Source organism: Pelodiscus sinensis, chromosome 27, assembly GCF_052426305.1.
Source record: "Pelodiscus sinensis isolate ZL-2025 chromosome 27, ASM5242630v1, whole genome shotgun sequence".
NCBI classification, from domain to species: Eukaryota; Metazoa; Chordata; order Testudines; family Trionychidae; genus Pelodiscus; species Pelodiscus sinensis.
Genome location: NC_143078.1, coordinates 7,462,081 through 7,480,604, shown reverse-complemented (window position 1 = coordinate 7,480,604; position 18,524 = coordinate 7,462,081). Strand labels below are relative to the sequence as shown.

The 18,524-nt window shown below is 52.5% G+C and overlaps 1 protein-coding gene across 2 annotated transcripts; it reads right to left on the bottom strand.

The window, feature by feature from the left end:
• Nucleotides 1-9,932: 9,932 nt before the first annotated feature.
• On the bottom strand, nucleotides 9,933-18,462 carry LOC102456189 (Krueppel-like factor 15). Of its 2 annotated transcripts, none has more exons than XM_006139194.5 (3): nucleotides 18,236-18,462; nucleotides 13,950-14,996; nucleotides 9,933-10,488 (listed from the first exon to the last, which is right to left on the bottom strand). In XM_006139194.5, the coding sequence occupies exons 2-3, from the start codon at nucleotides 14,888-14,890 to the stop codon at nucleotides 10,308-10,310; spliced, it is 1,122 nt and encodes a 373-aa protein (XP_006139256.2). In that variant the 5' UTR covers nucleotides 14,891-14,996; nucleotides 18,236-18,462; the 3' UTR covers nucleotides 9,933-10,307. The 2 variants fall into 2 exon arrangements, with proteins under 2 accessions (XP_006139256.2, XP_014437092.2); XM_014581606.4 differs by lacking the exon at nucleotides 18,236-18,462 and adding an exon at nucleotides 15,461-15,998.
• Nucleotides 18,463-18,524: the final 62 nt, after the last annotated feature.

Here is an 18,524-nt window from a genome sequence, read left to right as displayed (position 1 = left end):
GGTTCCTGCTCTATGACTAGAGCATTTAGTGCTGCACTAAGATCATACCACATTTTCATGCAGAATTAATTCTACATATTAATAAAAATCACTCTCCCTGACAGGGTTAGATGGATCTCTCTTTTTCTAGGAGCACTAGATACTTGAGTCCCATCGAACCCCAGCCGGACCGTGCCATGTTAACTCAACCTACACATACACCCTCACTGTGAGCTCAGCTGGGAGATGGGAGAGCAAGTGCATGGAATGTCCCCGTCACCCATAGCAACAAAGGATGGAAAAAGGCACAAAAGCAAGACAGACTGAATTACTCCATAAAGGGCCACTGATACAGCCCCAGGACGTTGTTCAGACCTTTCTTGGGAGGAACTGGAAAATCAGCAAGCCCAAACTAGTGTCAAAGGAGGCCTACCTGGTGAATAAAGCAACCAAAGCAATAGGCCCTCCCACCCATCGTGCCCCTTGGAGGCTTGTGAACACTTGGGGGAGAAAAATTCGCTCCTGGAGTGAGTTTCCTCATCATGGCTGCAACCCCCTGCCATCTCCTCCGACCTCAGGCTCCCTCCCTCCTCATCTGGAGAAACATCCTGGCCAGACTGGCCCAGAGAAGGTGCCAGCTCCACTGAATATCCCCTGGGATGGGAACACCAAGCAGGTCCACACAACCAGCATAGAACAGCAGAGATGGGGCGCTGCCGCTATGCTGTTGTGGCATGGGCGGTGGGTGAGGCAACCCTCTTCCACTGGAGGACCTGCCCTCTGCAGGGTCCAAGCCTCCCCCATCGCAGGGGCATGGCTCTAGCTCCCTCCTCCCCCCACAAACTACCCCTCACTACAGAGGCAGGTCTCCAGCTCCCTTCCTGAGCCTCCCTAGTCCTAGGGCACAGGAAAGCTGCACGGTTCCAGCCTCGGAGCATGGGGAGGGTGAATGGCAGCCCTGTAGCCATTTTGAAGCAGGGGACAGAGAGTGGGTGGGTAGTGCCTCCTCCCCGCTTCGTACCCGCTGCCCACGTGATGCTACAGCGACGGCACACTGCTGTGGTAATACCACCTCCTTGAGAGGCAGTAGCTAGGCCAACAGAATTCTTCTGTCAACCTAGTGAGGCCTACACAAGGGCTCAGGTCAGCTTAGCTGTGTGTCTGAGAGGTGTTAATTTTTCACCCCCCTGAGCAACACAGCTAGATCAGCCTAAGTTTTAGGTGCAGAGCAGACCTGTATCTCTCTCCAGTCCAGACCTCCTTTTCCTTCCCTCCCTTATTTCTTCTCTTCCCACTTACTTCCAAAGCACAACCAGTTAGTTGGCCCCCATCTCAAGCTAGATTTACACTGGGATGCTTTGGCCACAAAAGTCGCCAAAAGTGAAAACTGGTCAAACCAGTTTTTCTGCCTCCCACGATCCACATTTCATGGCCACATTGCTAGCTCCCAGCCTTTGTTAACCCCTACTACACTCGATGGGTTGTTCTTTGCACACACACCACCTCAGTAGTGTTTTACCTACAAAAACACAGCATCACTCAGAGGTGATGCCTGGTAGCAGTCAAAGTGCACCGTCCCCTGGTACCCCTGCTAAAATTTTAATTGCTAAATGGGGTGCCCCTCATGTCCCCTCCTTGTTCCTCTGGGTGGTCCCCCCTGAACCTTCTCCCCTGCAGACACCAGTCACTTATGGTATCACTCAGGGAGGTCACAGATCCACATAAAATTCCTACTCTTGCTTCCGTCGTTGCTTCTACTCCTAGTTAAATGAAGCAGCGCTCTGGAGCTCACATCACTGCTTGAAGAGGAGACAAGACCAGCACTCAGAACTGGCCACTTGACACATACCAATGAACTTTCAGAGCCTCTGGGTGCATGAAACTCAGCACTTAAAATAGAAAGGGGGAAATCCACTGTGGTAGGGTCAGGTCTCCAGGACAGGAAGCCCTGAAGCTGCAGCTGGTGCAAATTCAGAGTGTATCTCCAGCTAGAGAGAAAGGCGAAGCTTTCAGAAATGAGGAGCGCCTTTGGATGGCCTACTCAGAATATTTTAAAAGTGGCCTGGTTTTCCATCCTGAGCATCTACCCTCCTGCAATTCAGGCCCCTTTAAGGTGTCACAATTCCCCCCTAAATCACCAGTTACTCCTGAAAGTCTTGAGAACGAAGGCAGAGCCCAGCTAGTCCATGTCCTGGCTACTGCACCATTACTTCCTACAGTCTGTTTCCCAGCCTTTTGCCTAGACTGGAGAGAGGGAGAGCACACGCATCTGTGAACAAGCCTGCCAACTGCCGGAGGACGGGACAGTCATGCAGACAACATGGTCCCTACACAACTGGGTGCACCAAGGCTCATGGTACTTTTGCAGCCAGTTGAACATTTGCTTTGGGGTCTTAGCAAGTGGCAACAGCCCAGGACAGTGGAGCAAATAATAGTCAGAGACGACCGCTCCCTGTGCTTCAGTAGATGGAACACTGCTCTGTCCCTTAAGGGAGTCCAATTCCGGGCGGACACACTTCTACCTGGGAATTGGTTCTGTTGAAGGAAGTCATCTCAGGACACTGCGACTGAGTGAGATCAAGCCAGATGTTTTAGTCCAGCTGTGTTCTCCCATCTTGCCCTGGGCTTCACCTCTCTCCAAGCAAAGGTTTCCTGGAGCTCCATTAGAAACCCACCAGCCCGCCACCAAGAGGCTGACAGTGACTGCAGTGGGATGGGAACAGGCCCATCAGCAGAGATGCCCCATGGGCTGCAGCGAGAGGCTACCATACCCCAGGATGCTTTAGGAAGCAACAGGGTTTAATACATTATGGGGTTGACTCACGTGGCCTGTTGCTACTGGGACACAGAGATCTTGGCTGCTACTGCAACATCAGCAACCCTGCTCAAGTGATCCTTGCCCTAGCTTGCTCCAACAAACAGCAGTGGAGCTGCTCAAGTGCATAGCCAGGGCCCTCAGCAGGCTTGTACTCCCCCAATCTAGCCTTAGTGCGTCCACACATGGGCTGCAGAGCTACAGCGATTGCAGTGTAGACACATTCCCCAGGCTCATAGGCCCCAGCAAGCGCGCTGAGGCACGGGAGGGTTCAAGTCTCGCAGAGATAGCTGGCAATGTTCTCTTCTGCCTGCTTCATGTTAACCCTTCTGTCCTCTCTCTCATGGGCTTCTCAGGGAGGCAGGGCAGAGAAAGGAGCTGGCCCAGGCGACTGCAAAACCTAAGAACACAGCTGCTAAGCTACCACAGCAACAGCGATTTCCTGTCTTCCAGCTGGGCCCAGTACACTAGGCCCTGTCAGCCCCATGTGTCCCTGCTCCCCTTCCAGAGCTCAGACGCCAGCTGGCTCGTAGTTGCAAGCTACCTCCAATTGCCTGCCCAGGACTGTAGATGGAGGAGCAAATAGGTGGGGAGCCCCCTGAATGACACAGGAGGGTGTTGATAGGACACAACAGACACATGCACTTTAATCAACAGGCAGGCGAACGAGCGTCTCATGGCTAGAGCCAGGATTTCTAGGGATCTAGTCCAACCAGTGGCACCTCAATGTATCCTTTAAGAGGAACATCGACTTTCCCACCTGATGCGGTCCTGTGAGGCGCACCAAATGCGAGTCCTTTCTAGGATCAAATGCACCATAGAAGAGGAATCTCCATTAAACACCCTGCTCCATCAATTGCCTACGACACCACCATCAACATCACCAGCAAGTTACATGGGCCCATGGTGCTCCGGAATCAGGAATATTCCTGGCCCAGGGCTGGGCACCAGAAAAACTCATCTGCTGGTGCCCCTTGCTCTCCCTGCCCACCTGCCACCTCTGAGTGACTTAAAATGCCCCGGGGTCCCACCACACCTGGTAGTGCAGCAGGGCTAGCACGGCTCCCTGCCACACGCACCCCTGTAGCCCAGCTGCTAGGAGCAGTGCACAGAGATGCCACTTGCCCCAGAGCCACAGGGACTTGTAGCAGCGGTGGGGAACAAGTGACAGGGAGCTACTCTAGCCCTGCTGGGTTACGGGGCAGAGGGAGGGGAGGAGGAGGCAGGGCATTTAAGTCTCCTGGGTGGCAAGCAAGGCCAAGGGGGCCTGCAGGGGCAGCAGGCTGTCAGCAGTGCCCAGAGACCCTGCCCCCTTGGAGCCACTGCCAGAGGGGGCTGCCCCAAGTATGACACCCACCACTCCCTCCCCTCACACCCTCTCATGCACCCCACTCCCTCCCAGAGCCTGCCCTCCCCACGTCAAATTCCCTCCCAGAGCCTTTGGCAGTTGAGAGAAGAGAGTTTGAGTGGGGGGAGGGTGTGGGCTCTGGGCACTGTGAACACCACAAATTTCTGCAAACCTGTTGCCTCTGTCAGGCCTGGATGCCAAAAACGTACCTGAGTCCACTTTTTCCATAAAGCCGGACTCACAATTCACACCCACAGAGGTTCGCTTCCTCTCAGATGGGGGGAGGGGAGGGGAAAGACGCAGCCACCCCCAGTCAACTCTCCGTGCACCACCAGCAAGGGCCATGTGGACCCCAGGAAAGCAGCTTCGTCGGTTGCCTGCAGAGTCAGGGCTTTGCACACAAACACTGCTGGGGCCATGAGCCAAGGCACAGCCTGAACAGCATTTCATAAAATTCTGCACATGTACACACACGCAATTATCCCAAGTCTCATTACCTGTGCCCTTGCGGCTCCCACAGCCGCTTCTTCGCCTAGAAAAATGCTTACCATTCTCATCTCCCCTGCACTATACTAATACAATCCCCACAATACAAACAGGGAAACTGAGGTACCGTTGTTCCCTCACTCGCCTAACAGAGATTAAGTCTCAATATCAGAGCCAGGACTGGAACCCAGGAATCTCAACTCCCAGAACCGTGCTTATACTGGGATAAAAAGAAACGATGCAAAGATAGGGCCTTTTTCCTGCAGCCGTGCCGGAAGGCCTAAAGCCTAATCCACAGCCAGATTGAAAGAGTGGTAGCCATTATGAAGTCACATCCTCACATGCCATCTACTCTGCATTAAAATAACGTGATAGCAGGCTGGTAAGGAGACCCTGTCCCACTGGCACACACTATCACCAGCGAAACAGGGGTAGGGAACTTAAGGCACAGGGGCTGGATTTGGCCCCTAGTTTGCCTGGATCCGGCCCCGAGGCTCAGGGCTCCCCCCACCATTGGGGAACCCACGCTGGTGCTCCACCCCTGCAGCAACCCTGTGGAGCTGGAGCCCACAAAATCAACTGGCCTGGGCCCCCCAGGCTCTGGTGCGTGAGGGGAATGTGGGGAGTGTCTTCCCTCCCTCTCAGTCAAGGGCCATGTCAGTCAGGGTTGTTTTTTTTTTTTATTGGCGGGGGCGGGGGGTTGCTTCTCACTTGTGTGCAGCCCCCAACTGATTTTTCTGTGGGTCAGCAGCCCCCCGACCCAAAAGAGGTTCTCCACCTCAAGAAACAGAGCAAGAGGATAACCTACGGTGTGTGAATGACAGAACTGCGTGGCTAACAAAGCTAGCTCTTGGGGACACCAGTATACTTCAACCAAGAGAAAGCAGAGACCCACCCCTCCTCCCCCACGGCGGCAGGGATACGCTTTGTTCACTGAGGCGCTCTGCAGCATGAAATTTAAACACATTCTAGGAGCAGCAAAGCAATCACAGAAGCTCCACCAAATCTTCAAAGCCACCCCTGAGGAGGCAGAGATGACAATCAATATTGCACAACAAATTTGCGCCCAAGGCATGCGATTAAATGAACTGCCTTCCCTTCCCACCCTATTCAAGTTCTCTTTGGGAGGAGCCACATGGCAGAGCAGTCCCTCTGAAAGTCACTGTTGCTTGCTCTTCCTAACCCCACCCCCTTCCCGGGGTACTCTGCAAATAAGAGACTGGAGAACTTGAATCATGGCCCAGAATAACCACCCAGCCACTACTGCCGACTAGCCTCTCTTAGCCCACAGTCCCAAAGCAAAAAAAACTGTTAGCTGGCCTTTGTATTCGAAAGGCTGAGGGGGGGAAACAGGGTGGGAGCAATTCAAAAGGAGCAGGCTGTGGTGTACAGTGGTTTGGGACTAACAGGTGGAACAGCACAGAGGAGGGAAAGAAAAAAAAAAGGCATGAGTCACACTGGCAAGCAGCCTGAAAAAAGGGCCCTGCAGTAAAGAAGGCATGAACAACCATCCTGCTGGCCAAAAAACCCCACAAGACCAAACAAAAATAGCTTCCCACATACCTGTGTCTGGCTGGGAATTAAAGCTTCGTTACGGCATGCTTTGAACTCGGGAGTGCTCACTAGCTTCGGGTCACAGCAGCCCAGGGCAGGGCGGAGGAGCACTGGGAAAGTTACACCAAGAAGAACACTCCCTTCCCCAAGCATATCATGAGGCACAGGCTTCTAGCCAAGCACTGCTGCACAGACAGCTTCCCCCAGGGGAGAACCCTCGTTAGAACCTGCATCAGATTGCAGCTTTACATTTTCCTCCTTAGGCACTCTGGACAGGAACCCACAGCTGAGGCAGAGTTTACTCCTTGATTATCCCACACCCCTCCCTACTATCCAGTTAACTAGGGATAAGCCTGAAGTAGAGCTACAAAACCAGATCTCCTGCAACTTTGAAGAAAGGATGGCTCCGGGTTCCAGTACTGCAGCTCTACCCCATTTCTGTCAGCATCCCCTCCCCCAATGAATTAAAAAAACAAAACAAGCAATGCAGGTGTTGCAAACTTTGTATGTTTCATGCACGTCAGCTCTCTGGAAAGCCACCTGAAGACCCATTAGCCTCCCACAGTTAGTTCAAGCTGCGGCCCTTGCATATACAAGTCCATTTGCCAGGAGGCATTCAGCTACCGAGAGTATAGACACACACACCCCGAGTCCTTGTTGAGTGATGTACCTTCTTTGGGGAAGCATTACCGCTCCTTCCAGTTGTCACACTTGAACACTTTTCTGCTTAAAGGAAACAACTCCCTCGTTATGTAATTACTTGTATTGCAAACTCTTCGGGGCCAGGACTGCCTCTTTGGGCTGTGTTGGGACAAGGTGGCCCTGGTGCAGGACAGGGGTTGCTAGCTGCTCTCGCAGCACAAGCCAGAGGTTGAAAGTAGTAAGTGACCATCACGGGACCCTTGAGAGTACAGAGGGCCATGTTGTTCGGGAATGCACCTCCAGCACTTACAACACATTTAGCCCCCTTAGCTGCACAAGCACCATAGGGATATAAAAAATATGGGCCCCCTCCCAACCAAGCCAGATCTTCCATCTTCTGTAGCTACCCTGGGTAATTCTAGCCATGAAGCTGGTCCCAACAGCAATCACTATCACCAGGAAGGAGTAACCTCCAACAGCAAAACATTCCTAAACTGAGGATCACCCCACCTCCCACTTGCTTTCAAGTGGCTCTATGAACACGTCTCACACCACGTGATCCTCATCCCCACTCCATTGATGCAACAGACGGAGGAGACTTAGCCCAAGGCCACTGAGCAAGCATGTCAGAGCCGTGATTAATTAGTTCCTCTGTGGTTCCAGACTCGCAGTCCAGAGCTCACTTCTCCCTGCACTACGCCACCTTGCCTTTCACAGGAACGTTGGTGTCTGCCTTGCAATGGCAAGGATGGGAGGACAAAACCTAGGAGGATGCAGAAGGGAATTTTCAGTGCCCATATTTTCCCGTCAAAAATATAGTCAAAGCAGCAGCATGTAGCAGAGGATGAGAAAGCATGTCACATTTCCCTATGGGTTTGGTATAGATGCCAATTTTCGCAGGAAATTGACAGCGAAAGAGGAAACCCACAAGTTCTCCCTATTTTTTGGAGGGGAACCAAAAAAATAAAAGTTTCAGTTTGAAATATTTACAAAAGAAACAACAACCACCACCAAAAAAGGGAGAGAGGTTTTTTGGTCCCATTCTATTTTGTGTTGGGGCAGGGAAGCAAAATCAGAACCTTTCAACCCAAAGAGAAGTTTTCTACAACAGCGCGGGTTTTCATTGAGAAACCATTTTTCATGGGGAGGGGGAGGGGGGGAGGAATTGAGAAAGAGAAGCAGCTTTTCCAGCTGTACTTGTGTGTTCTAATGACTGGAATACTCCAACAGGTCACACGGCCTTATAGCAGAGATGGGCAACCGAGGCTAGTGACTGGGCTACATAAAGGGCCCTTCATCTCAGGGGGCTGCAAGATTGTCCTAAACCAAAATGCTCTCTCGGGATAGGGCCATGTTGCTCACTGCGCTTGCGTACCCAGAATTTGCAGGGGGTGCCGATTGCACCATAGCAGCGCTGTGACTGGATGCAGAGGGAGCACACGGCTCTCAGTCAGCGTGTGTGTGCATTCAGCACACACCTCCCTCCCGGTGTCCTAATTTTAAGCACATTTCACTTTGGCAACCCTGGTAGGAAAAAAAACGACACTGGTGGACTATGGCAACCCTGCACATGGGCAATGGTAAACAAAACATCTTGTGGGCCACAGGCTGACCACCACTGCCTTATAGGGACAAGCTAATCGCGGGCCCCAAAACAATCCCCCAAAATCCACCTCAGTCAGGTAGCACCAGGTAAAGGTATTTTTCCTTTCTGTGGAACAGGCACACTCTCCTTCGCCTTCCCCTCTCCCCGCAGTACTGTTCACTTCCGAATTGGTTTCCCCTCCCACAGTTCTCCCTCTCCCGCCCATGACATGCTCAGTTTGCCCCTCATCTTCTCCTAGGCAATCTGATCTGCCCCACACTTCTCAACAGCTCTGCCACACTCTGCACAGTTTGTCACATCAGACTAGAGTGGCAGCGACATACTGAACACCAATAGGGTTGCCAGATGGTTTCTGAAAAAATACTTAAAAAAAAAAAGGACCCCGAAAATTGGGGTTTTTTTTTTTTTAAAAAAAATTTCCCTTAACAGCATGGCCCCTTTAAGAAACACTTTTGAGGCTTTTTGGACCTAACAGGCTGTCGGCGGTTGTCTGCCATCTTATCTTCCTGCTCCGGGACAGACAGCACCACTGCAGAACCCAATAAGCACCCTGGATTTTCACCTTCTGGCCCGGGAAGAAATCAGAAAATACTGGACAATTTTTTATTTTTTTAACTGGACAGGAGGCAAAAATACCAGACTGTCCAGTTCACTATCGGACACCTGGCAACCCTAAACACCAATATGGCAGTAGAGAGGCCTACTGCTTCCGTGACTACGGGATGATCCAACGGGATTCTACAGTCCCATGAACGTGCTAGTCCTGATGCTGACAGGTACTTTAATACAAAAAAGGGGCTATTGTAACAGATTCTGACAAAGGTCCTTGTGTTGCTTGGACAGCAGAGTTGTAGCCACACCACAGATTTTACCAACAAACAACAGACAAACCCTTCCGTTCAGGTGCTGTGCCCGAGTCAGCACAGACCTGATTTTGGACTCGGGGGCAGGCCACAGAGTGAAGGTGCCAGCATGCCATGCTCCAGCCCCACAGCAGAGCATAGGTGGGGGGTAGGTGGCGCTTTGGGACCCCACAAGCAGCTAGCCGGCTCCTTGCCTGTTTGTTAGTGGCCACCAACAAAGCAAGGGCAGGTGGTACCCAGCGAAGCATTTGCCACGTACAACCAAACACACAGCAAGAGCAACAGCGTCACCTCCCTAGCTCCGAACAGGATGAATGAAGAATATTGAGCAGAGAAGGGCGTCAGCCTGGTCAGTCCTGCGGATGTCAGTGAAGAGCAGCACACGTGGGAAGGCCGGAGGAGGAATCGGAAACAGAGACATGTCAATTGAAGCAGTCAGTTTCCACACCCACTGTACAATCTGTAAGGGAGGGCATCTCTCCCACCAAGACTCCTAGCACAGGTCCGCACTGGTTCAGCCAGGAAGAAGGATGCCTTTTGGCTCTCCCCAGTAGGACTGCTGCCCACAGGCAGCTGGGACTCTGGTCTGCCTTGTAGCCCCTGCCGCACAGAGAATATTCAAGCAGCAAGCTAGGAGGCTGGTTGAAAAAGTGCTATTAACCCCTTTGCCACTGCAGCTCATACTGGGCAGATATTACAGTGACAGGACCACAAGAACAGATACTACCCATCAACTCCACAAAGCCCTCTGATGAAGCCAATGTCTGTCCCATCCCTGCCCCTAATGAGGTCAGGTTCCCATCATACATATTCACAAATGGCACAGCAGCCTTAGAGAAAAGGCCTGGCCATAAGGCAGCCGTTGGTAGAGGTAGACTTTGGATTTTGCCCAGTCTGTACCACAAGAAAAGTATTTTCCACTCCTCTAATGAAAACAAACAAGAAGTCAGGGTTCCGTTTACTATCCGGCTCTGCTGGACAGGACCCCAGTTGTGCAAGGCAGGGAAGAAAGGGTTAACTGGTGCCACTGCCCGGAGCGGTCCGACTCCCTGTGCTGTGCTGGCCCCGGTGGATCTTCATGTGTTTGGATAAGTGGTCACTGCGGGCAAACCTCTTCTCGCAGGTCACACACGGGTAGGGCTTGACGCCAGAGTGGGAGCGCTTGTGGCGCGAGAGCTCGTCCGACCGGGAGAACCTGCCGGGAGAAGGGAACATAGGAATGATGACCACACGGGGCCAGACGGAAGGTCCATCTAACCCTGTATCCTGTCCAACGGTGGCCAATGCCAGATGCCCCAGAGGGAACGAACAGAACAGAGAATCATCAAGTGATCCATCCCGTCACCGAATCCCAGCTTCTGCCAAACAGAGATTAGGGACATCATCCCTGCCCATCCTGGCTGGTAGCCACTGCTGGACCTATCCTCCAGGAAACTAGCTCTTTTGGGGGGGGGGGGGGGGGGAAGAGCACGTTGGATTCTTTTGGCTGCACATTTACGGCCAGCGAACCTAGGAGAGGACTGTCATCCCCCGAGGCCACCACGGCCAAGCCAGGGAGGAGAGCAGAAGAGGATTGTGGGCACTAGGAAGGGATAAGAAGGAAGGCCTAGTAACTAGGGCACCAGACCCATGAGACCTTGGGGGGGGAGGCGGGTCAATTGCAACCGCTGCTAGACTCCCTCAGCTCCCTTGTGACATACAGCCCCCCCGAGGCAGAGAGGGGAGTGCAGTTTGCTTCAAGTCCATATGGAACCGGCCTCCCAGTTCCTCTTTCCACAACCACAGCAGAGATCCTGGCAGTTCCCCTTTTTGCTACAAACACACACCAGGCCACATTAATCCCTGGTGCAACTTCAATCCCCGATGTGGGCAGAGAGGAATTTATACAGTTGTTCCCAGCTGCAAAATGGCCACAAGGCCACAGCAGCAGCAAGGCTGTCCTAGTCAGGATGGGCTTGCTCCCGCCTCTGTTCTCTCCCCAGACCACTGGGGATAACCCCAGACTCTACACAGTTGCCTCCGAGTGCCCTATAAACCATGGCATGAGCTTGCTTTTTCAATTGATTAACAGCCAGCAGGAGCAGCAGCTTTCCCTGAGTATCAGCCTGTGCCATGTTCCAGCCCGAGGGCAGGGACCCCATCCTCAAACCAGTTTAAAGAGTGAACGCCAAGGGTGAAGACTGCATGCTACGTTTTGCAGTCCAACACTAAAATCTCCATCTGGAGGCATGTTAGTGAAAGAGCCACATATTCCCATGGCCCTCATCCACTGTGGTACCTGGATACATCCCTCAAGTCAGCTCCTCAATTCTACAGATCAAGTTGATCTTAACCTCTCAAAAAAAAAAAAAAAAAAAAAACTCTTTACTGCATTCAAATCCCCACCCAATTTCTCCTCTTTCCTCCGTGCTACACTGGGCACACAGAAATCCAAATCCTACAGGAAGGAATGCGCTGTGACTAGGCTGTCACACACTTGGGTTTGGCAGCATCCTCGTCACAAAGCCTCAGGACCGGTGGGCTATCCCCCCCCTGTGAGGCTTCACATTTGCAAACATAACCGGAGAACACCAAACAAGGAGTGGACTGACTCCGTGTTCCAGCCCTGCGAAGCTCACGCATATGGCAGAAGCATTAGACAGAAGGGTTTTTCCAGATGGCTGAAACATATGAAAAGAATGTGAAGCCAGACGTTTCAGTTACACACAAAGCTTGCTACGATAGTATTTCAGTTTGCACCTGGTACTGTAAAATGCTGTGCCTATGGGTCTGCTCACGAACAGCACTGCAGAAATTAATCGCATCCCAGGGCGGTCTCCAGACCTTCCATGAGCAGCACTGGTTTATTTTCTAGCTTGCCCCGAGCAGCAAATGACAACATCCCAGCTCTCTAGGATAAGCAGGTCTGGGAGGGGAAGATCCAATCAGCAGCAGCTCGGACTAGGTCTACACTGCTAAGTTTGAACACAGGAGCAAAGTTCTGTTCCCACAAGGAGACACTGGACAGCAAGGTAGATAGCAGATTGCAATGCCGCACATGGTAAAATACCAATACAGTTTCTTGCAGTGCACACCAAAGCACTGCATAAGATCAGGAATGCTATTAGCTCCCCCCTCAATAGCTCTGCTGAGGCAGTATTGCCTGCAGCCTGCGCCACATGAATCTGAAGAAGAGGTCAGCACACTGGAAGAGACTAAGAGAACAGCACAAACGGTTGAGAGGCTGGCTGGGCTGACTTACAGAGCAGAGGATTCTACATACAACCTGATCCCAAGAGAACGTGGAGATAAAACTGCCTACAAGCATCTGAAGGGTTTAAGTGTCCAGAGTGGGAACACAGACAGGGTGGTTCAGGAAGTTCTTAACCAGGAAGAAAGGGAGGATATAAAGCAAAGTAAAACTTAGGATAAACAGGAACAATGTAAGTGATTTGATTGACAAGTTCCTATGGGAAGCAATGGGAGATGCACTAGATGAAACATTCTTAAGTGGACAATGTACAGACAGAACCAATAAGAAACAGACAAGGGGCAACATTATCAAACACTCCTGAGTGACTACCTAAAAATCACTTCCAATGGGACTTAGGTGTGTTCCGGAAAATTTCATCTAAATGTCCTGTCAAAGCTTTGAGGAGGGCTGGGATGGAACGACATTTTCTCTAATTCACTGTAAAAAACTGAATCCCAGAACAAAGGCAGGTCACTTGGGCTATGTCTACACTGGCACGATCTTGCACCAGAAATATGCAAAAGAGGCTAAGCATGGAATATCCCTGAGCCTCATTTGCATATCTAATGAGCCGCCATTTTGCAGAAGAGGCTCTTGTGCAAGAAGGAGCATCTACACTGCCCCTTCTTGCGCAAGAAAAACCCTCTTGCTCAATGCCGTTACGCTGATTATTTTCAGGACTAATAGCATTGCGCAAGAGGGTTTTTCTTGCGCCAGATGGGGCAGTGTAGATGCTCCTTCTGGCGCAAGACCCTCTTCCGCAAAAATGGTGGCTCATTAGATATGCAAATGAGACTTGGCAATATTACACGCTTAACCTCATTTGCATATTTCAGGTGCAAGATCACGTCAGTGTAGAAAAAGCTTTGTAGCTAAAACTCCCCTCCTGCATTAAAAGTTACAATCTCAGCCAAACCAGTCAGCATAGGAGATAACCCAGGAATCAGATGACTTGGGGGAAGCCAAGGAGTGAAAATTAACCGTTGGGAGTCTAGGAGCTAAGATACATTTAGTCCAGGATTCAGTGCAAAAAATAGTAATTGCTAGACTGAAAGGACAGTGATAGCAGAGAATCAGCTCTCTCAAGAGCTTTAGGGTTAACAGAGGACGCTGCGTACCTTTGAAGAGCAGACAAAGCCAGCTAAGTAACAGGACAAGACAACCGCAGAGTCAAAAATCTTGCAGACAGGGAAGCAGCAAGGCAGGACCGTGGGATTTTAAAGAGGTCACAATCTGCAGGGCCAGGTTTCTAAGAGCTCAGCACCCCCTGCAAGCGCTCCTGAAAACCTGGCCCCCACTGCGGGGGACGAGCACTTGAGAAAAGCAGGACCTGCCAGGCGGCCGCTAGTTCTTTTAAGCGCAGGCAGGGGCCAGACCCTGCAGCAGGAGCCGCAAGCACCAGGCGGCTCCGTGCGCCCACCCACCTCCAGCCGCAGTCAGGCCAGCTGCAGGTGTACGGCTTCTCTCCAGTGTGGCGTCGGAAGTGGGCTTTGAGGTGGGAGCTCTTGGTGTACATCTTGCCGCAGCCAGGGTGCAAGCACTTGTGGAGGCGGACGATGGACGGGGAGACCTTCTGGAACTTGGGGACAGCCTCCAGCCCTTTAGCGCTGCCCAGCGCCCCGGGCCTCTGAGCAATGGGCAGGGGGGCTATTTTGACGTACTTCTGGTCCGAGAGAGTCATGGGGGGCTGGGCAATCTGAGGGACAAAGGTCAGGCTTTGGCCCTGCACGCTGACCACCAGCTGGGCCACCTTGATGCCATCCCCAGCACTTGGCGGCGGGGGACTCCCACTGTTCACTTGGACGGGCTGGATCTGGAGGAGAACAGGGATGCTCCCAATACCCAACGTCAGGCCCGCAGCACCGGCTATTCCCTCAACCTCGGTGGAGCTCAACGCCCCCCCTTCCAGACCCATCCTGGGCACAGGCGGCTCTCCGGGGTTGGCCAAGCTGATCTCCAGCTTCCCTCTGATGGGCTGTTTCTCACTCCGCTCATCCTTGAGGAGCTCCATCTTCTCTTTCAGGAACTCCTCGATCTCCTCCAGAGTGGGGATGAAGTCTCTAGAGAGGTCAGGGCAGAAGTCGGGCAGCTTCAGATGAGCTTCATAGAGGGTGGCCTGGGATTTCTCGCCTTCTTGCTTCCCCGTGGCCATTCGGAGGCAGGCACCTGGCGAAGGGCAGCTGCCACAGCGATGACTGGAGCCATCCAGAGGGTCTGACGTGTCTGTGCCACAGTCTTCCGGCAGAATGCAGGACGGCATCTTGGTCTTCTGAGCCAGAGCGTCACTGTCCAGCCAAGAGGCACCAGCTGGTGGGGTCACGGGGTCCAAAGCAGGGAGCTGCTCGCTGCAAATCACAGAGACCATTTGTTGACCAGCCTCCCTTCTGCGTGCAAGGATGTCCAAGGGTCCAGGCAGGATGCCTGTGCAACATACAGCAGGTAATCCTGATGTAGCAAAAGCATTAGCTCACCTGCAAAGAAGTGACACAGAGATTATTTACCAGTGCACACCTCTAGGAACAACTAGATGACACACAAGCCTCTGCTGAGGTTTTTAAATTGCTCTGGTACTCCCAAATAACTGGGAGGTGTAGTGGTCTGCAAAAATCCGCATTGTCATGGGATGGAAGCTTTCTTCCTTGCTTCCATTATTTGCATTAGCAGCTGCCTTGCCATGCATGAAATACTTTCCTGATACCGCTCTTCTGTTTCAACAATCACTGCAGCCATTGCCAGACAGACGGTGTGCAATTGTAAATGGGGGGGAGGGGGAGAGATTGGTTTTGCAAAGTCCTGACTAGTCGTGGGAGGGGATTCAGAAGATAAAATCGGAGATATCATTAAAAAGTAGCAAGGAGCAAGAGGAGAGAGAAAGGAAGCCCATATTAGAGCCACTTGTGAGCCGGTAACTTCCTGTGTGTAAGCAAATACATACATGGATTCCTTCAGAGCTGTGCAAACCAGTTGGGCCAGTCCTTGCTCGCACCATCTGCCCAGGTCCGCTACCATGGGGAAGGACAGAGTCTGAGGAGCATTCCAGTTTTAGCAAGCCCTGCCTTGAAAATAAAAAAACCCAACCACCTGACTTCGTTGATGATGTGCCAAGGGCAAAATGTAGGACAAAGACCCTAAAATTGCTCAAGGCCTTTCGCAACCGCGTCCGTAACATGCCTTTGCATCTCTCACCAAGGTACAACGAACAGGAGCCAACACTGAGTGTATGTGAGACAAGAGATGACCTGGGGGGAGGCTGAACTGGCCCAAACTTCAGATCCCAAGGCTGGGTTTCCAGCTTTAAGTCCAAATGCCTCATCGTTACCTTCAAGGCTCTCCACAGGCCAGGTCTATTCTTCTGCTCCCATTTCATTCTCCACTCCTGCTTCTCAATCCCGATACTTCCCTCTCCACCCTTCCGCAGAGCGACTCCTTTCAGGCTACGTTTACAACAGCTTCCCACCCTCTGCACACCATGCACCTTCCTTATCCTCCTCCAACTCCTCCCTTAGGAGTCAGTTCTTTTGTGAAACCTTCCAGCACGCCTCTCCTCCAGGAGGCTGCAGGGCCCAGGTTGCAAAGTCCAAGTGAGCTGACACCTCTTACAACAAGGAGGACAGCGGAAGAAGCATTCTCAGAGGACAGCAAGGGTTTTCCAGCAATTAGCACAATCATCTGGAATTCACGAGGCATGAGTTCAATTCCCTACTCTGCCAGTCCCTATGACATCTCAGGAAAGTCATTCCATCTCTCGGTGCCCATTTCCCCTTAGCAGGGCCCCACTTCACAAGGACATGGTGAGAACAATCATTAAAAAGATTGCATAAAATGCTCAGATCAATGAGGCCAACGACAAACACGCTCAGGTGTCACTGACAGCATCTCAGCCACCTGTTCTCTCACCAATAGACGCGATCCAGTAAAAGTCATTACCTATCCCACCTTGTCTCCTCTACAGCATCTTAAGCTATGGGAAGATCTAAAAGCACTTCAAGCCTCCCAAAGACCTTGCAAAGCAGGCCAATACACTGCAATCACAGATAGGCACAAAGTAGTAAGCGATTTGCCAGCGGTCACAATGGGCAAGAGCTGGAAACAGAACCCAAAGGCCCCTACTTCCAACTTCCTTAGCTAATCAGTGCGGTACGTTCCCTCCCCTTTTTAAAAACACCCCAAATGGCAAAATTACTATCAATCCTTTGGGGGCAGATTGATACAAGGCCTAGCACAATAGGACCTCTACATTAATGCAAAATAAGTAAATGATGATACACACATTTTAACATCTCTACTTAGTAACTGAATGTGTATAGCCGCTGAAAATGTCAGCGATTACACACATGGTGGCAGTCAGCTCCCCGGGAGCTGGTTTTTAAGCTGGCTCCCCATGCATACCAGCTCCTGGTACACACTGGTCCCCACCTGTAGCCCCACTCCCATGGAGCCGGCTGGCACCCCTACACTGCTGCCTCTGATACAGATGCAGCAGTGCATGGTGGCAGTGGGGTCCCCAGGAGCAGGGCAGGAGCCTGGGTGTAACTGAACGTTAACTGATAAGCCCAGGTTTATTGGTTAACTGTTTGCATGGTTCCACTTTCACATCACTAATTGTAAGGCACTGACAGCACTATCAGTGACCAGTGAAAACATACAGAAATGCCCACACTAGTCAAGGACTAGTGAGCACACATGGACATTAGTGCACAAACACTGCTCTGCAAAAATGAGAGCAAGGAGAGAGCTGCACCCCAGGTAAAATAGATCCACAAAACAGATTAGTTACTTGAGACAAACGAGAAGGATGCTCGAAATATGGGACCAGGAATCAAGTCTGGATTTTATCCCTGGCTCAGCCAGACACTTCCTGAGTTATCTTGCAAGTGACTTTTCCTCTCTGTGCAAATTATTTCTCTCTGTATCTCAGTCTGGCCATCTGCACAAAACCCGCTCTACCTCAGGAGAAGCAGCAAGGCAAAAGAGGGGTTTGTAGACCCTGGGACGAGAGAGACAGAGAATTAGCATTAAAGCACTAGCAAAGACAGAGCAACCCTGTGCCACATGGCTCTCTGGTGATTCCGGTTAGTAAAAGCCACAGTTGCAAGCGACCATAGGCATTCGGTCCGCCTGGGGAAGGGACCGCAAATGAAGCGTGCACCAGCTTAAGCTGCCTTGCCTACCATGCAACTTCCCTGCTCACTCCGGCCACCTCCATTCATGGCTAGGGGCGGGCCACCCTCCGGCCACCGCTGAACGGCCAGATCTAGTGTCAACCATGCGGTCTGGGAGTTTGCGAGAGGCCTGCTAGACCCGACTGAGTTTCACTCCGGAGTGACTCCCCACGGGACGGCAAGTCGCCCTCCCCACACAGATCCCGAGTTTGGCTGAAGCCGGTCGAGCCTGGGGGGGGGGCCCTTTAAACGCCGGGGGGAGGGGGGAGAGTGTGCACCAAAGCCCCCCCGCACTGCATTCCGGCCCCTCTGCGCGCTGCCCCCCCCCCCCACCGCGGGAAGCGCCCCTCTGCAGATCTTCACCCACACACGTGGCGACTGCGTCCCCCCCCCCGCACAGCTGACGGCGCCGCTGCTGCTTTTCCCCCCTGCACGGGGAAGGGGGGGTGCAGCTCTGGCCATAGGGGCCAAGGGCCGCCCCCTGCAGCGCAGAACCAGCCCCCCCCCCCCCCCCCCCCCCCGACCCAGCGCGGCCCCGCTCCCCTTACCAGCCGGCTGCGCCCTTCCATGCGGGCCCGCTCGCTCACATGACCCGCGGGACGCTCCAGCCCGGGCCGCCCCGCCCCGCGGAGGGCTCGGCTGGCTCCCCGCAGCCCCATTGGTGCGCGGCCGCCGGGGCTCGCCTGAGCCGGGAGGAGCCGGGACCTGCCTCTCGCCGGAGCCGCACTCCCGAGAACTGGGGGAGGAGGGAGCATGCTGCTACTCGGGGGTAATTCATCAGATAGGGTCATTAAGGGCTCCCCGTGGGAATTAATGAGGGGCTAATAACTAAATCCG

Coding starts and splice junctions, on each gene's coding strand:
- LOC102456189 (XM_006139194.5), bottom strand. CDS start 14,890: ATGGTCTCTGTGATTTGCAGCGAGCAGCTCCCTGCTTTGGACCCCGTG. Junction 10,489..13,949: donor TGGCCTGACTGCGGCTGGAG/GTGGGTGGGCGC, acceptor TTCTCCCGGCAG/GTTCTCCCGGTCGGACGAGC.